This window comes from Parathielavia appendiculata (genome assembly GCF_033297405.1).
Source record: "Parathielavia appendiculata strain CBS 731.68 unplaced genomic scaffold N657scaffold_2, whole genome shotgun sequence".
NCBI classification, from domain to species: Eukaryota; Fungi; Ascomycota; class Sordariomycetes; order Sordariales; family Chaetomiaceae; genus Parathielavia; species Parathielavia appendiculata.
In genome coordinates, this window is record NW_026944221.1 from 768,437 (window position 1) to 782,143 (window position 13,707).

The 13,707-nt window shown below is 55.5% G+C and overlaps 4 protein-coding genes across 4 annotated transcripts; 3 read left to right on the plus strand and 1 right to left on the minus strand.

The window, feature by feature from the left end:
• Window positions 1-40: 40 nt before the first annotated feature.
• On the minus strand, window positions 41-2,652 carry N657DRAFT_653304 (uncharacterized protein; the record flags this gene model as incomplete). Its single annotated transcript, XM_062794391.1, has 5 exons — window positions 41-57; window positions 114-1,498; window positions 1,556-1,801; window positions 1,855-2,452; window positions 2,610-2,652. 5 exons carry the CDS (start codon window positions 2,650-2,652, stop codon window positions 41-43), a joined length of 2,289 nt encoding a protein of 762 aa, XP_062650697.1.
• Window positions 2,653-5,991: 3,339 nt separating this feature from the next.
• Window positions 5,992-8,475, plus strand: N657DRAFT_703374 (multicopper oxidase; the record flags this gene model as incomplete). The annotated part of the gene is made up of 3 exons (XM_062797370.1): window positions 5,992-6,267; window positions 6,324-7,833; window positions 7,899-8,475. 3 exons carry the CDS (start codon window positions 5,992-5,994, stop codon window positions 8,084-8,086), a joined length of 1,974 nt encoding a protein of 657 aa, XP_062650698.1. The 3' UTR covers window positions 8,087-8,475.
• Window positions 8,476-8,812: 337 nt separating this feature from the next.
• Window positions 8,813-10,832, plus strand: N657DRAFT_181056 (uncharacterized protein). Its single transcript, XM_062786124.1, has one exon. It carries the CDS (start codon window positions 8,950-8,952, stop codon window positions 10,705-10,707), a length of 1,758 nt encoding a protein of 585 aa, XP_062650699.1. The 5' UTR covers window positions 8,813-8,949; the 3' UTR covers window positions 10,708-10,832.
• A 684-nt stretch (window positions 10,833-11,516) lies between these two features.
• N657DRAFT_630857 (thiolase) lies at window positions 11,517-13,036 on the plus strand (the record flags this gene model as incomplete). Its single annotated transcript, XM_062791009.1, has 2 exons — window positions 11,517-12,710; window positions 12,953-13,036. The coding sequence occupies 2 exons, from the start codon at window positions 11,517-11,519 to the stop codon at window positions 13,034-13,036; spliced, it is 1,278 nt and encodes a 425-aa protein (XP_062650700.1).
• Window positions 13,037-13,707: the final 671 nt, after the last annotated feature.

The following is a 13,707-nucleotide window of genomic DNA, read 5'->3' on the forward strand; positions in this document are numbered from 1 at the left end:
TACAACTCCAGACTATGACATAATGCTCGTTTAGCAACGATTACTCAGCAATGCATTCTATCATTTTTTGTCTACCTTCCCTAACTCTCCAAGCCTAAATAAAGGCTCCCCACCTGGAGGTGAGCTCTTCACCAAACCCCCAACCAACTTCCTAAACCCCTCCCCGAGCGCCTCCACAACACAGCTCACATCCACCGCCGTCTCAACACCCGCCTCTTTCTCCTCTTCCTCAATAATCCTCCTCAGAAACCCCGAATCCCACCCTTCTTTCCCTCCAACCCCACCGCTGCCGATCTTGCCCCTCGTCAACACCCCCTTCACGTCTCTCCCCGTCCTCAGCGAACCTGCCTGCAGGGAGGCCGGGCCAATAATCGTCGAGTCTAGGAGCTGCTGCCAGCGGAATAGGTACATTCCTGGCCCAGAGTAGGACTTGGGCCTGGGTTTTCCGTCTGGCGAGAGAGGAGGGCTGAGGGTGGTCGAGCGAGGGTATGAGCGGCCTGACCAGTACGAGGCGGAGAGATAGGACGTCGATGCTGTTGGGGTAGCGGTGGCGGCGGAGGTGGCGGAGGTGATGGCTTCCATGTTATCCAGGATGCGTTGCATGCGACTTAGGGAGAGGGTTTCTAGGCGAGAGAGGTAGGTTGCGTGCGCGTCTATTGCCGGGAGTATGTGCTGTTTCGTTGAAGGGGGAAGGCCGGTGAAGAGCTGTTGAAGGGGGGTGCTTAGGGAGCCGGCTGCGCCGGAACGTTGGGCGTTGTCAACGGACGTGGTGGGCTGGTCCGGTTCTGGTCTGGGTGGCGGCTTGTTGGGCTGGCGAAAGACCTTGATTGTTTCTTTTGCCCAGGCACAAAAGTCGTCTCTGATTTCTGGACATTGGCTTGCTACCTGGTGAAGCCAGTTGTAGAGTAGGTGACGGTTGTTCTGAAGAAGGAGGACGTAGTCCTCGACCGAAGGAGCAGGGAGCTCGGATGTGTCGCCCTTGCTGGGCGATCGAGAGCCGAGCAGCCCCGACGCGCTCTTCTTGGCCTTGGTGAGACTGATAAGATCTGTGATGAAGCTCTCTGCCGCCGAGACATGCTCTCGGAGGTCGACTCGTTCATGGACAGCCCGGATCATGGGCTCGAAGCTTGCCACGACATTTTTGATAGCCTGCGTGAAGAGATCAGGATTCTGACGACATAGAACATTCGAAATCTCGTCGCGGTCACGGGCTTCGAGCAATGCTGCAAAATATTCGGAACACTGGGCGTGTTGTGCCTCGGAGAGTGAATGTAACAGGGCTGGATCCGAGCGCTCCAGAATCGTGACAATAATGGACCTGGGAATCTGGATGCTCTCTTTCCGAATATCTTCGTGGTCGTGTCTCGGCTTGCGGAGGTGGTCTCTGATTGCAGAAAGCTGGTCTTTGGATGGGCTAGAGGCCCCTTTGGCTTTTTCGATTGCGTCGGCAGACTTGCGGAACTCCAGGGCGTCCCACGACAAGACAAGCGAGATGATCCTAGGAACGTTATAGTAGGCTGACTTATCCAAGATGCAAAATCAACCAGGATCGTACCTTTGAAGCAGGTTCATGCCATCATCGGCATTCTGCGTCAGGCCAACCCAGTTTGAAATGGCACCCACGCCCACCTTTGCCAGTAGCAGTCGCATGATGCCCTGCAGCATGGTTGCTGCGTTCCCAATACGAAGCGTCTGCTTGATCATCGAGTATGGCAGCAGCTTGTGCACGTTCTCTAGGAGCTTTAGCAGATAGGGGCCCTCGGGTGACAGTACGAAGACGTGGTGCACCAGCGTAGCCAGGCTAGTAATGTATCAGCATCCATGTACCATCTCTCTCCAAGATGGAGCACTCACTGAATTATAATGTAATCTGCGGCAGCTTGTACCCCTGGCGAGTGTTCTTCGAGGCTTTGTTTCTCTGCAGCACAGGCGAAGAGTTCCTCAACCAAGTTCCCGTACACGAGCTCGTGTACAGAATCTTCCCATGCCCTGACCAAGTCTTCCGCCTTGGACCTATTATAGGCTCGCTGAAGGTTTCTGTTTGCATCATCCTCCACGCCACCGAGAATCCCCCTTGATACGACCTCGTGAATCGCCGACGCGGCAGTTGCCAGAGTCTTTCTAGTACCCACAGCACCTTTGTCACAGGATTCAGAGAGTTCCGCCTCGGCAAGCTTTTCCATGATGCCCTGAAACCTCACATACCAGAACTCGGGAGGAAGATCGCGAAGGCCCGGGAATTGCAGGACAATGGATCGAAATACACCGGCCAGCAACGGCGCAGACGATTCCGGGGCGTACGATGGCACACCATTGCGTTCCGGCGTATTCCGGCCGAATGGATATCCATACTCGGATATGGTAGCCGGTTCCTTAAAGCGCTCGACCTCTGCATAAGTTTCATGGTGGGTGAGGATATCGAAGAGGGCATGCAGTTGGGATGCAGTCAGAACTGCAGGGGCCTCGGGCGTGGAGGAAGGTGTGGCGTCGGGAGCTGCATGCTCGGGGACCGTATCTCTCATTTTTGAATTTCAAATTTGGACGTTTCCAAGTTTGAGTGCCGGAGGACGCTCATGGACGAGTGTCGAAAGAAGTGCCGAAATGATGACTGGGGATCCGAAAGTCGGGATTAGACGAGGGCATGTAGTGCATCGTCGGGAAAAGCGGTGTATAAGGCTTTCAAGGCATTGTAGGAAGAGTCGATTAGATTCTAGTTGTGTTTCGAGCGCGATCTGTGAAGCTGTGTGCGCAAGCAATGGATATCCCCTTACAGGTTGTTTGAATTTGGAGATGACGTTGTTGGCATGCCAAGAACAACTTCTCAAACTTCACGTCAACTCCACTTCTTTTTAACCGGCACACTGGCCGAGATGGCTCAAGAAAGTTCAGTATAGCTATTAAACTAACGTTATTTTTATTAAATAAGTAACTCACTGATAATGTACGTTAGTGCGATCTAGCAATCTCTTAATATCCCATAGTATATGCTCCATTAAAAATTGCTAGAGCGATCCGCTCGCTAATACAATCTGCTCGTTAATAATATATGGTATAGCTTTGCTAAATCATTAAGCTGACCATTCATTTATATAGGTTTACATATATGATAAGTGACCGGAATCGACAATGAGAGGAATACTTTAATAGAATTTAGTAACCTGTAACTTATAACTATGTTGGATTTATTATTATTACTCCTATCCGCTATGCCCTAGGGCGTGCCGGACCTTCAGCTATTACTGTACAGGAAAACCGCACCCTTGCAGGTCGGATGAAAGACCCGTATCGGCAATCAAGGAAACGGTCAGTGAGTGAGCCTGCGGGTACAAAGGGAGAAGGCCTCCTGGTGTTGAACTGAACTGGCTCCTCGGCACCTGGATTCAGGGGCTGGGCACTGTTGCCCAATGCAGTAAGCGTGGAAGACTCGTCACCCACCCAAAAGCAGGGTCTGGCGAGGGTCCTGAAGCCCTCGGTTCTTTCAAGCAACACACACACATCACGCATGGATCAGACAGTCAATTCAAGCTTCATCTTGTGCCTCAATTGATGCAGTGTCACCTGGTTGGTCTATGCCTATTCGAGCCTGTAACTGTTGCTGTCCAACAGTAACTGTTGCTGCCCAACACCTGGCCTTCGAAGGTGGTGGGGGGCCGATATTAGACTGTGAGCTCCAGCTCCCTTCTAGCCAGATTGTACATCGGCAGCCTCCCCGAATCCATCAACCAGCCAAGGATCCTACTCGTCAGCCGTGCAGCTGTAGGACTCATTCCCCGCAGAACAGAGTAAAAGTCGCTACGCGTTTGAACCTTGGCCCTCTCCCATCCTCGAGCTAATGGTGCCGCCAGACACCACATCACCATACAAGCAGCGAGAATGGTTAGTTCAGGGGTGTCACGTGACAGACAGACAGGCTATCAGTGTTGAACTGAACTGGCCCGTTGGCACCTGGATTCAGTTGTTGGAAGACCAACAGCCACGATTCCACGGTGATCACACAGATGATGGGAGCTTATAACAGTGGGTTTTGAGATACTCGGAGCATCCCAGATGTTCTTAATTGAAAGTTGTTCTTCTCTCACGTCTCCAGCGAAGGGGGAATCGCCCTGACCTCGTTGCCCAGCGCCCTGGTTACCCCTCACGTTGCCTGACGCTCAGTTGGGCAGCCATGCACCCAACAGCAGGGCACTCGCAGCTGAGCGTCCGAGTTCGCGGTGCCACGACTTTCCAACAGCAGTAAGCGTGGAAGACTCGTCACCTACCCAAAAGCAGGGTCTGGCGAGGGTCCCGAAGCCCTCAGTTCTTTAAGCAACACACACATGACACACTGTTCAGAGAGCCAATTCAAGCTTCATCTTGTGCCTCAATTGATGCAGTATCACCTAGTTGGTCGATGCCTATTCGAGCCTGTAATTGTTGCTGTCCAACAATCAGAGCTTGCGCGATGCGTGTCATGTTTTTGATCATACAATCAAACATCTACAGCTCAATCAATACGCTGCCCGCCCTGCTGCTTCTGTGTGCTTTAGTTCGTAAGCGATTTTTCCTGTGATACCGGGGATACGTGGCTGTTGGACTTCTAACAATACGTAGAAGAACGATAAGAATTCGTTAACGTCGCTTAACGGTGTATGTATTATAATCGTTCTATGTACAGACTACTATCCTTTAGAGTATTCCGCTCGCTTATCTGTTCTACTCGCTTATATATACATTACTCAAGTTGTTGAATGTCAGGCACGCCCTAGGGCACAGCGGTGTAGGAACAATAATATATACATTACTCGTTAAAGATATACGTTAACGTTATAGGTATAGTTATATATATATATAATATATATACAGAGAAGCATAGTGAGTCGGAAGAAGCAGAGAGTGAGAATTATGAGGCATCGTATTCATCCAACCTAAAGTTATGAATCATGGGCGTTTCGCCTGTTGCGCTTGGAGGAAGCGACCAAAGACCGTCACCGTTATCGCCCCGAGCGTCTCCAGATGACGGCTCGAAAGACTGGGCGAGAATTCAGGGTCGTCAAGCACTCCTTTCCGTCATCACAGCCACATGGCAATCCCAGCGCAATGTGAAGACGCCTGATGGAGGAGCCCGGCGTGGTTGAGCCGGCCAGCGCGATGGAAGGGCACACACAGAACATGCTTCTATCCGACATGACGCCTGCCCCTCCGTATTGTCGGCTCTAGAGTATTGCCTGGGAATTTTAAGCCGTCAAGATTCAAAATAATGACACTCCCGGAATTTTTCCAGGTTAGCAGCTAGTGGAGCATCTGCCTGTAGCGCAACGCCGCCTTTCTCAACTTTGTCCAAACTTACACTCCCGTCCCGCAGCAACGGCTACCCACCCTGATTCGTGGCTCATTTCCACCAGGCGCCTTCCCATGTGGTATTGGGCCCGTCCTCGACGTGGAGAGAGACACTGAGCTCATCAAGAGCTCCCAGGAACCGGCGTGTCCGTGTCCGACACTTCGAATCAGCCTTTGGCATGGACGGTCGAATGCCGATTTCCCTGGGAGCCTAGGCACTAATTCATGTACCTGCTGTGTAGGCACAATCACATTGTTGACCGCTTCGGCCGTTCTGCCAATCCTGGGCCCATCCGTGCAACGGAGAGGCAAGCAAACCTTTCCAGGCTCAGACTTTGTACGCCAGGAAGCAGGAGCGAAGGCCGGTGCGGCGGGAACCTTCTAGGAGGCTCCAGCGACCTGCCAAGAACGTCAAGGCTCGAACAGACTTCGGCCATGGCAGCTTCCTGGCCAGCTCCAACGTCAGCTCTGAGAGTGCGGTGGAAGGAAGGGCTTTAGGGTGCCAATGGTCAAAAAGGTTCCATATCGAGTCTGGCTGGGAACCATCACAGAACAACACGACCACCGAGAACCAGCATTGATACCACCATTCGACAGCATCACTTCTACTTATTGGTTGGCCGTTTCGACATATTCGCCAGTTCCCATTGATTTCACTAGGCTTACTGCAGCATCATGAAGTTCGGTACACTGCCGTCATTTCTCATTGGTGGCTGCCTCGCCGCCGCTGTCAGTTCCAAACTTGTCAATTCCGGACAAGTTGAGGACAGTGGTAGGGTCATCCCAGATCATGTCCTCAGGGTGTCCATCGCCAACGTGCCATCGGCTTGCGAGACACGACAAGACGTGGTCGTCAACGGAACGTCGCCAGGGCCAGCGATCCGTGTGCTCCCTGGCGCTCGATCGTGGATCAGGGTATACAATGACATGGACAATTGGAATCTCAGCATGGTAAGTCATCCTGGAATGGAGCCTTCTGCCAGTACGCGAATTGACGAGGACTGCAGCACTGGCATGGCCTCTCCCAACGCATGGCACCTTTCGCCGACGGGACTCCGATGGCATCACAATGGCCTATCCCTCCCGGGCACTTCTTCGACTACGAAATAGCCACCGAGATCGGCGATGCAGGTACCTACTTCTACCATTCTCACGTCGATATGCAGGCACTGAGCGGCTTCGGTCCGCTGATTGTGGACGACTGCGGGCCACCACCACTGCACTACGACGATGAGCGCATCCTAATGTTCTCGGATCACTTCTTGGAGACAGATGATCAGCTGATCGCGGACTTCCGCTCTCAAACTCCCGGGCCGCACGAAACACGAGGCATTCTTCTGAACGGAAGAGGCATTGCCCTGGGCGCCACTTCCGTTGAAGGCCCTGTTGGCGAAGCCGACGGCCACTTTGGAAGCCGCCGCTTCGACCAATCCAGCACGTGCCAGGGCTGCCGCGACGACGATTCCGACTCAGAGGATGACTATCCGTGGGTGAACGATTATCAGATCAAGCCTCCATCCGGCTGCACGCTCCCGGTCATTGATGTGGAGGCCGGCAAGACTTACCGGTTCCGCTTCATCGGTGCGACTGGCCTGTCGTTCATGACAATGGGCTTCGAGGATCACAACAACTTGACCGTTGTTCAGGTCGACGGGAGCGAATACAATGCCCCAGTCACGACTGACCATATTCAGCTCGGCGGAGGTCAGCGGTTTGACGTCATCTTTCAGACAAAGACCGCCGAGGAGCTCCGCGAGGCTGGCAGGGTCACATACTTCCTTCAGTTCGAGACGCGCGATCGTCCCGACGTCTATCGTAGTTACGCCGTGCTCCGATATGCCCTCGAATATCCCATCCCACCGGCACCACTCAATCCAATCCTCGCCCTCCCGGCTGATACTACCAACTGGTTGGAGTACACGTTGCGACCCCTTCACGCCGAAGAAAACGTTGCCCCTTCCGCCGAGGAAGTCACACGCCGCGTCATCCTCGAGGCCGACCAAAAGGTTGATCCCGTAACCGGCCGCCTAGTCTTCGAGCTGGCCCACATGGCCTGGACCGACGACGTCCGTAACAAACCCGTGCTCGTTGACATCTATGAGCGGGGGCAAGCCGCCATTCCCAACTACGAGGCCGCACTCAAAAACTACGGCTGGGACCCGGCGACCAGGCTCTTCCCCGCCAAAAAGGACGAGGTTCTCGAGATTGTCTTCCAGAACACGGGCTCGCAGTACCCGGGGGCGCTCGGCATCGTCGAGTCGCACCCCTTCCACGCGCACGGGCCGCACATTTACGATATTGGCAGCGGGCCAGGCAAGTATGACCCCGAGGCGAACAATGCAAAGCTTGCTGCGCTGAAGTACAGGCCTGTCAAGAGGGACACGACCATGCTATACAGATATGGCAACGGCACAGCGGCCCCGGGCGTGCCGGCCGGTTGGAGGGCGTGGCGGACACGAATGTCCCAGCCTGGCGTGTGGATGATACACTGCCATATCCTGCAACACATGATCATGGGTGAGTTCGACGGGCATCATCCGTCTCGTCGTCATCCTGTTGCTGACCATCACTGACCTCGGCAGGCATGCAAACCGTCTGGGTCGTTGGCGACGCGGCCCAGGTCATGACAGTTCCGGTAACCGTGAGCAAAAATTACCTCAGCTACGGCGGCGATGTGTACGGGAACGACACTCACACGCCTCCCTTCTTTTACTATTTCGATGCAGACGACAAGTGTCTCGCTGCCAAGTCATTCGGCAAGACGACGTGACCGAGAAGTGAAGGAGAGGATTGGGATTTTTCAGCGTTGTTTACTTATTTATCTAGATTTTACAGCGTAGTATTTTAGGATGGCGGGCAACTCGAGAACCGGTTACCTTTCCCTTGTGCAGTTGGTCGTCGTGAGCGTGTGGTTCTGACCCTTGAGAACTGACAACATCCATGTGTTGGACTGAGCTTGCCAGCCGATGAAACTGGCCGTGGGTGCTACTGCAGAGTTGAATTGACTTTGGGGTTCCGAGGTTGCCGCAGATATGGGAAATCGATAAATCCTCCGCCAAGCATTGTCCACAAGTCGGCGCGCTCGGGAATCGGAGTCAGTGATGTTTGAAGATGCCAATGTTGTTCGATGGTAAAAAAGCAGAAACAAATCCGTCGCAGTTCAGTGGGAGGAGCCGCTAGCGCAAGGCTAAATTCTCCTTTGGGTTAAGCGTGCTAAAACGGAGGGGCAGGCCAACCTCTTCCGGCTCTGCCCTTCCGCCTTCATCGACTGGGCAACGACCAGGCACACATTGAGAGCAGGCTGAGGATTCTCCACTGAGCACTGGCGATTCCCGCCAAACACGCCGCATTGCCCTCATCAGCTTCTCCGTTGTTGACAATCTGCGCCTGAGAGCTTGATGCGTCTATATCACGCTCTGGCCTCAACCCCTTTCCTCTGCCTCCGCTCCTCGGGCCCCAGAGTGCCCTCTTCTACCACCCACATAAAGGCGGAGTGACGTGTTCTAGCGGCATTGCAGAACGGCCATCGGCGAATCGCACATAGCAGCGACATCTACCAAAACCTGTGCTCGACACAATTTTCTAGCCATTTCACTGTCCTAGAAATCGATACGACCGATAATTGAACTGCCAATGCATTTCAACATGTCCTCGGACTCGGAGCCTTCAGCTCATGTGGTCAATCAACTTCCCGACGATGGTCGGGCTGCCTTGATCAACGAACCAACCACGCCGCTCGACGATGATTCGATCGTTGGCTCGTCGCAGCACAGCATTCCCCCTGATACTGAGGCTCCAAACTCGCCGATAGACCCTAGCGCATCATTCAGAGCCGACGTCAGTGAAGACCGAGGGGCTCCCTCGGTGATTCCGTCGTCCCTCACCCCGCCTCCGTCATCCCAATACCCCAACGCTGCCGGCGCAGCTGCGAGCAATACACTCGCCTACCTCAGCTCACAACGGTCTGGCATCTTTTCGCCGCCAGCCACTGGCATCAACGGTGTCAAGCGAGAGAGCGTCGCTGCCGACTTTGCTACGCCAACTCCTTCTCAGATTGCCGATGCCTCGGTCGAAGAGCTCCGCGCAATGCTCCAGGCCTGCATGGCCGAGCAGGCGCGACTCAAGATGGAGGCCGCCCACCACAAACTGCAGTTTAACATGCTCAGCATCCGGGCCGAGGAGGACACGAAGCGCGCCGCAGTCGAACATGAAATGACGAAAAAGGAAGTCGAGGCGTTGCAGCAGGCCGAGTGTGCACGACAGGCTCGCCGTGATATCAACGCAGCATCCGAATTGACACAAGCCAAGTACTTGCAACTTAAGGTATCGCATGAACAGGTGCTCGAGGAGAACGATGCTCTGCACAAAAAGATTAAGGCGGCACGGAAGGTGATACAGCAGAAGGAGGACGAGATTGCCAGCTTGACTGACGAGCGGAAAATGTTGCTGAACCGCATTAAAGAGAATCGCGACCATTTCCGCATCCTTTGCAGCCCAGGGGGTATGTTCCATGGGGCGGCGGTGACCCCCAAGGTCCAAGCTACCAGCCCCCAGCAACACCGAGGCACACCGCGGCAGACTCCTAGGGCGTCGAACCGAGAAGGCCACCGAGACCACCACCAGGAAGGGTTTGCCGTCCTGCTGCAGGCACTCAGCCAAGACAACAACAGCGCGCCCTCTACTCCGCTTCCCGGCCAGCGTCCAGCGGCCCGCGTCCCGCTGAAGCACACGCGCAATGTTCAGTCCATGTCCTCTCTGCCGTCTACCCCGGTAGGACGTAACCCGGGGAGCAGCAGAGGACTCCTCCCATCAATCAATCTGGTCCCGCAGACCGAGCCGGTGCTGCGCCACGCGCGCTTTATCCCCGAGACGCCAGCCACGCCTACGAGCCGGGAGCGGCGCAAGAGCAGGGAGAGCACGATTTCAGCCGAGGACAATCAGGAGCTCGCACGCCAGGCGCTGCAGTCCTTTGCCTCTCGGGGGTCCCAACATTCCCGCGCCGCACATCAACAGGTGTCGGGTGAGGAAGTGGAGGAGAAGGAAGTATGCGAAAGCCAGGCCAGCCAAGCGGCTTCTGAGATGCTCCGGCGGGATCCCCGAGAGAGCTTCGAAGTGGCTGCGTCCGTCGCGGGGTCTCGGGACGGCACCCCGGCGGCGGCGGATAGGAGCGCCAAGCTGCAGGCAAAGTTGTTTGGTGGGCTGAATAAGAGCGGCCTGTCCTCGTCCTCCTCGCAGGGAAAGCGCAAGTTTAGCGGGCAGCATGGCGAGGCCGGGGACGGGTACTCGGCGCATGACCGCGTCACGAGCCCGACTAAGAAGTTGCGGGAGGTTGGCGGGCTGAGGGATCCCGGCCGTGTTGGGCTGGGGATACAATACGGAAGGGAGGTGTAGGCTGCTGGGGAGTGTGGGCAGGGCCAAGATTGAAGTTCTATTTTACTTTCTTCGTGTCCAGTGGTCTGGGTGATGGGACATCAGAGTTTTTATCACCTCCTATGGCGGATTCGTGTCTCTTGGGCTTGGGGGACTTTGATGCCTACGAGGACAGGAGATGGTTGGAAGCCTTCAAGGTTGCACAAGGGGTGCTCCACAAATGGGCTCGAAGCTTCTGGTTTGGTTGTAGGGGTAGCTGCATCGCAGCGGAATGGACTTGCTCTTGGAATTACGGCTTGGAGCTACTCGTGTGGCTCCTGAACCGGTTACACTTCTCACGGCCGCGAATTCACCCAGTGAGAGTCTGATGGATGTCGAAGCCTTCACTTCTCCGGCCAAGAATGTGTTAGCCCTTGGGCTCGGTACCCCAAGGTTGGGACCCCGCGCTGCCGAAATCCACTGCCGGCATCCGCCTCCCGGATTTGTGTTTTCCCCCTCTCCCCACTACCGGGGACTCGCCTCTCCACCATGGCGGCCCTGAGTTATCCCGACGTCGTGGTCGTCGAAGAAGTCTCGAGGCCTTCTGTTATTTTCTGATGTTCGTCTCTCGTTCCTTCCTGATGAATTATCACAACTGCACGATACCCCGGCGTTGGTTTTTGTGTTCCATTGGCTGGTAATTCGTGTTTGTGTTTTGTCTTGCCCTCGACACAACTGCCGAAACTCTACGTGAAAGCGGCAACCGGCCTGCATCCGAGACTCCTTTCCTTCCCACCAGTGCTTTCCCCACTTGAGCAATCAACAACGTACATTACGGACACGGAAACGCCATGGCTGTTTTCCCAAAAGGCATTAAGGCTGTCCTGGCCAAGGCGCCGACAGACGTTGTGATACTCTCGTCCCTCCGAACCCCGATTTGCCGGTCCTACCGTGGCCAGCTTAAGGACGCCTACCCAGAAGAGCTGCTCTCAGTTGTCCTCCGCGCCACCCTCGACAAGAACCCGCAGCTCGACCCGGCGGCTATTGACGATGTTGCCGTCGGCGTCGTACTCAACGAGCTGGGCGGGTCCAAGGCGGCCCGCATGGCCATGAACCATGTCGGCTTCCCTTCGACCACTTCCCTGTATACGACCAACCGGGCGTGCTCCTCGTCCCTCCAAAGCATCGCCATGATCGCCGCCCAGATCCGCACCGAGATGATCGACGTCGGCATCGGCGCCGGCATGGAGAGCATGACGCGCAACTACGGCACCAAGGCCATCCCCGTCGACCTCTGGCCAGCCCTGCGCGAGTCTCCCGTCCAAGACGCCCTTGACTGCATCATGCCCATGGGCCTGACCAGCGAGAACGTCGCGGCCCGCTATGGCGTCTCGCGCGCCGACCAGGACGCCTTCGCCGTCGAATCGCACCTCCGCGCCGCGCGCGCTCAGGCGTCGGGCGCCTTCAACGCCGAGATCGTCCCCGTTACCACCCGGTTCCAGGAGGTCGACAAGCAGGGGCAGCCTGTCGGCGCCGAGCTGACCGTCACGGTGTCCCGGGACGACGGCATCCGCGCCACCGCCTCGCTCGAGTCGCTCGCCAAGCTCAAGCCCGCCTTCAAGCCCGACGGCGCCAGCACGGCTGGCAACTCGAGCCAGGTCAGCGACGGCGCGGCCGCCAGCTTGCTCATGCGCCGCAGCACGGCGGTGCAGCTCGGCCTGGCGGACCGCATCTTGGGGAAGTTCGTCGCCGCGTCGGTGGCTGGGTGCAGGCCGGATGAGATGGGCATCGGCCCCGCGCTCGCGATCCCCAAGGTGCTGGCGCAGCTCGGGCTGGACAAGGCGGATATTCATCGGTGGGAGATTAACGAGGCCTTTGCTAGCCAGGCCATTTACTGTGTGCGCGAGCTCGGGCTGGAGAAGGAGTGGGCCGAGGGGAGGGTTAACCCGGATGGTGGTGCCATCGCGCTGGGACACCCGCTCGGCGCCACGGGCGCGCGCATGGTCAGCACGTTGTTGCATGGGCTGGGGAGGAGCGGAGGGGAGGTGGGTGTAGTGAGCATGTGTATTGGCACGGGGATGGGCATGGCGGGTTTGTTTGTGAGGGAATAATTTGCGGGTTCACAGCACAAGGTCCCGATGACGGAAGGGTGGTTGAGGTGCGAGTTGCCGTGGTTGTGTACATAATATGTCGACGACTTCAATGAACATTATTACTCTAAGCTGCCTTCGGATGAAGCCTGCCAATTCCTGGCTTGCGATTTGCTACTCAGACTTGAATATTCGAGTACGGAACTTCGGAGAGTTCAAGGGCCGGAGATCATGTTATTCTCAAGCAGAGCCGAACCGACTACCTGATGCTGAAATCATAGGACCCGAAGGAAGACGTCCTACAGGTTGAAGTACAGTTGAGGTGATTTCCGAGCGTGGTGCAACGTGTTGAGCATGTGTTCTCATGGTCCAGCATCGTGAACAGTGGACCGCTGTGGCATCATGTGCAGCTTCATGTTTGATTTCACTGGAAAATGTGGTGTATCGTCTTTTTGGCGTTTTCTTCATCTGCGTGGCTTTTCCTCTGCTCTGCATAGGTTAATATTTTCTTCCGTTGTGATTTGACTCAGGATCGCATCGCCCTATACGTTATCTACTACGTCTGGTTTCCATTATAATTCAAGGACAAGTCAATCAATATCGTTGCATCGTACGAGCAAAGAGAGGAGAAGATCGGAACTTGGTCCAAAGCACCATGTATTCGCGCGGATATGTGGGAGGATGTGAGTACCACCCGCCTTCGTCTTGTCGTCCTCAGCTCCAGGATCCGTATACTCCTCACAACCGAGCCCTTGTGGTATCAATCGGCATGCCGAAACGACGTTCCCATCCAATCCAACGCCAGTGGCATCAATCGAGAATTCAATCCCAGACTTTCAGGAACTCGCTCCACAAGGCCTCGTCGCCAGGTGAAGGTCGGGTGGACTCGATTTCCGGATGCACCACAACTCAGGCCGTTGCCCATGAAACCGAGAGATCCTTGTGTCGACGT

What these genes read in the sequence shown, in the direction of transcription:
- N657DRAFT_181056 (XM_062786124.1), top strand. Translation starts at nt 8,950, where the DNA reads ATGCATTTCAACATGTCCTCGGACTCGGAGCCTTCAGCTCATGTGGTC.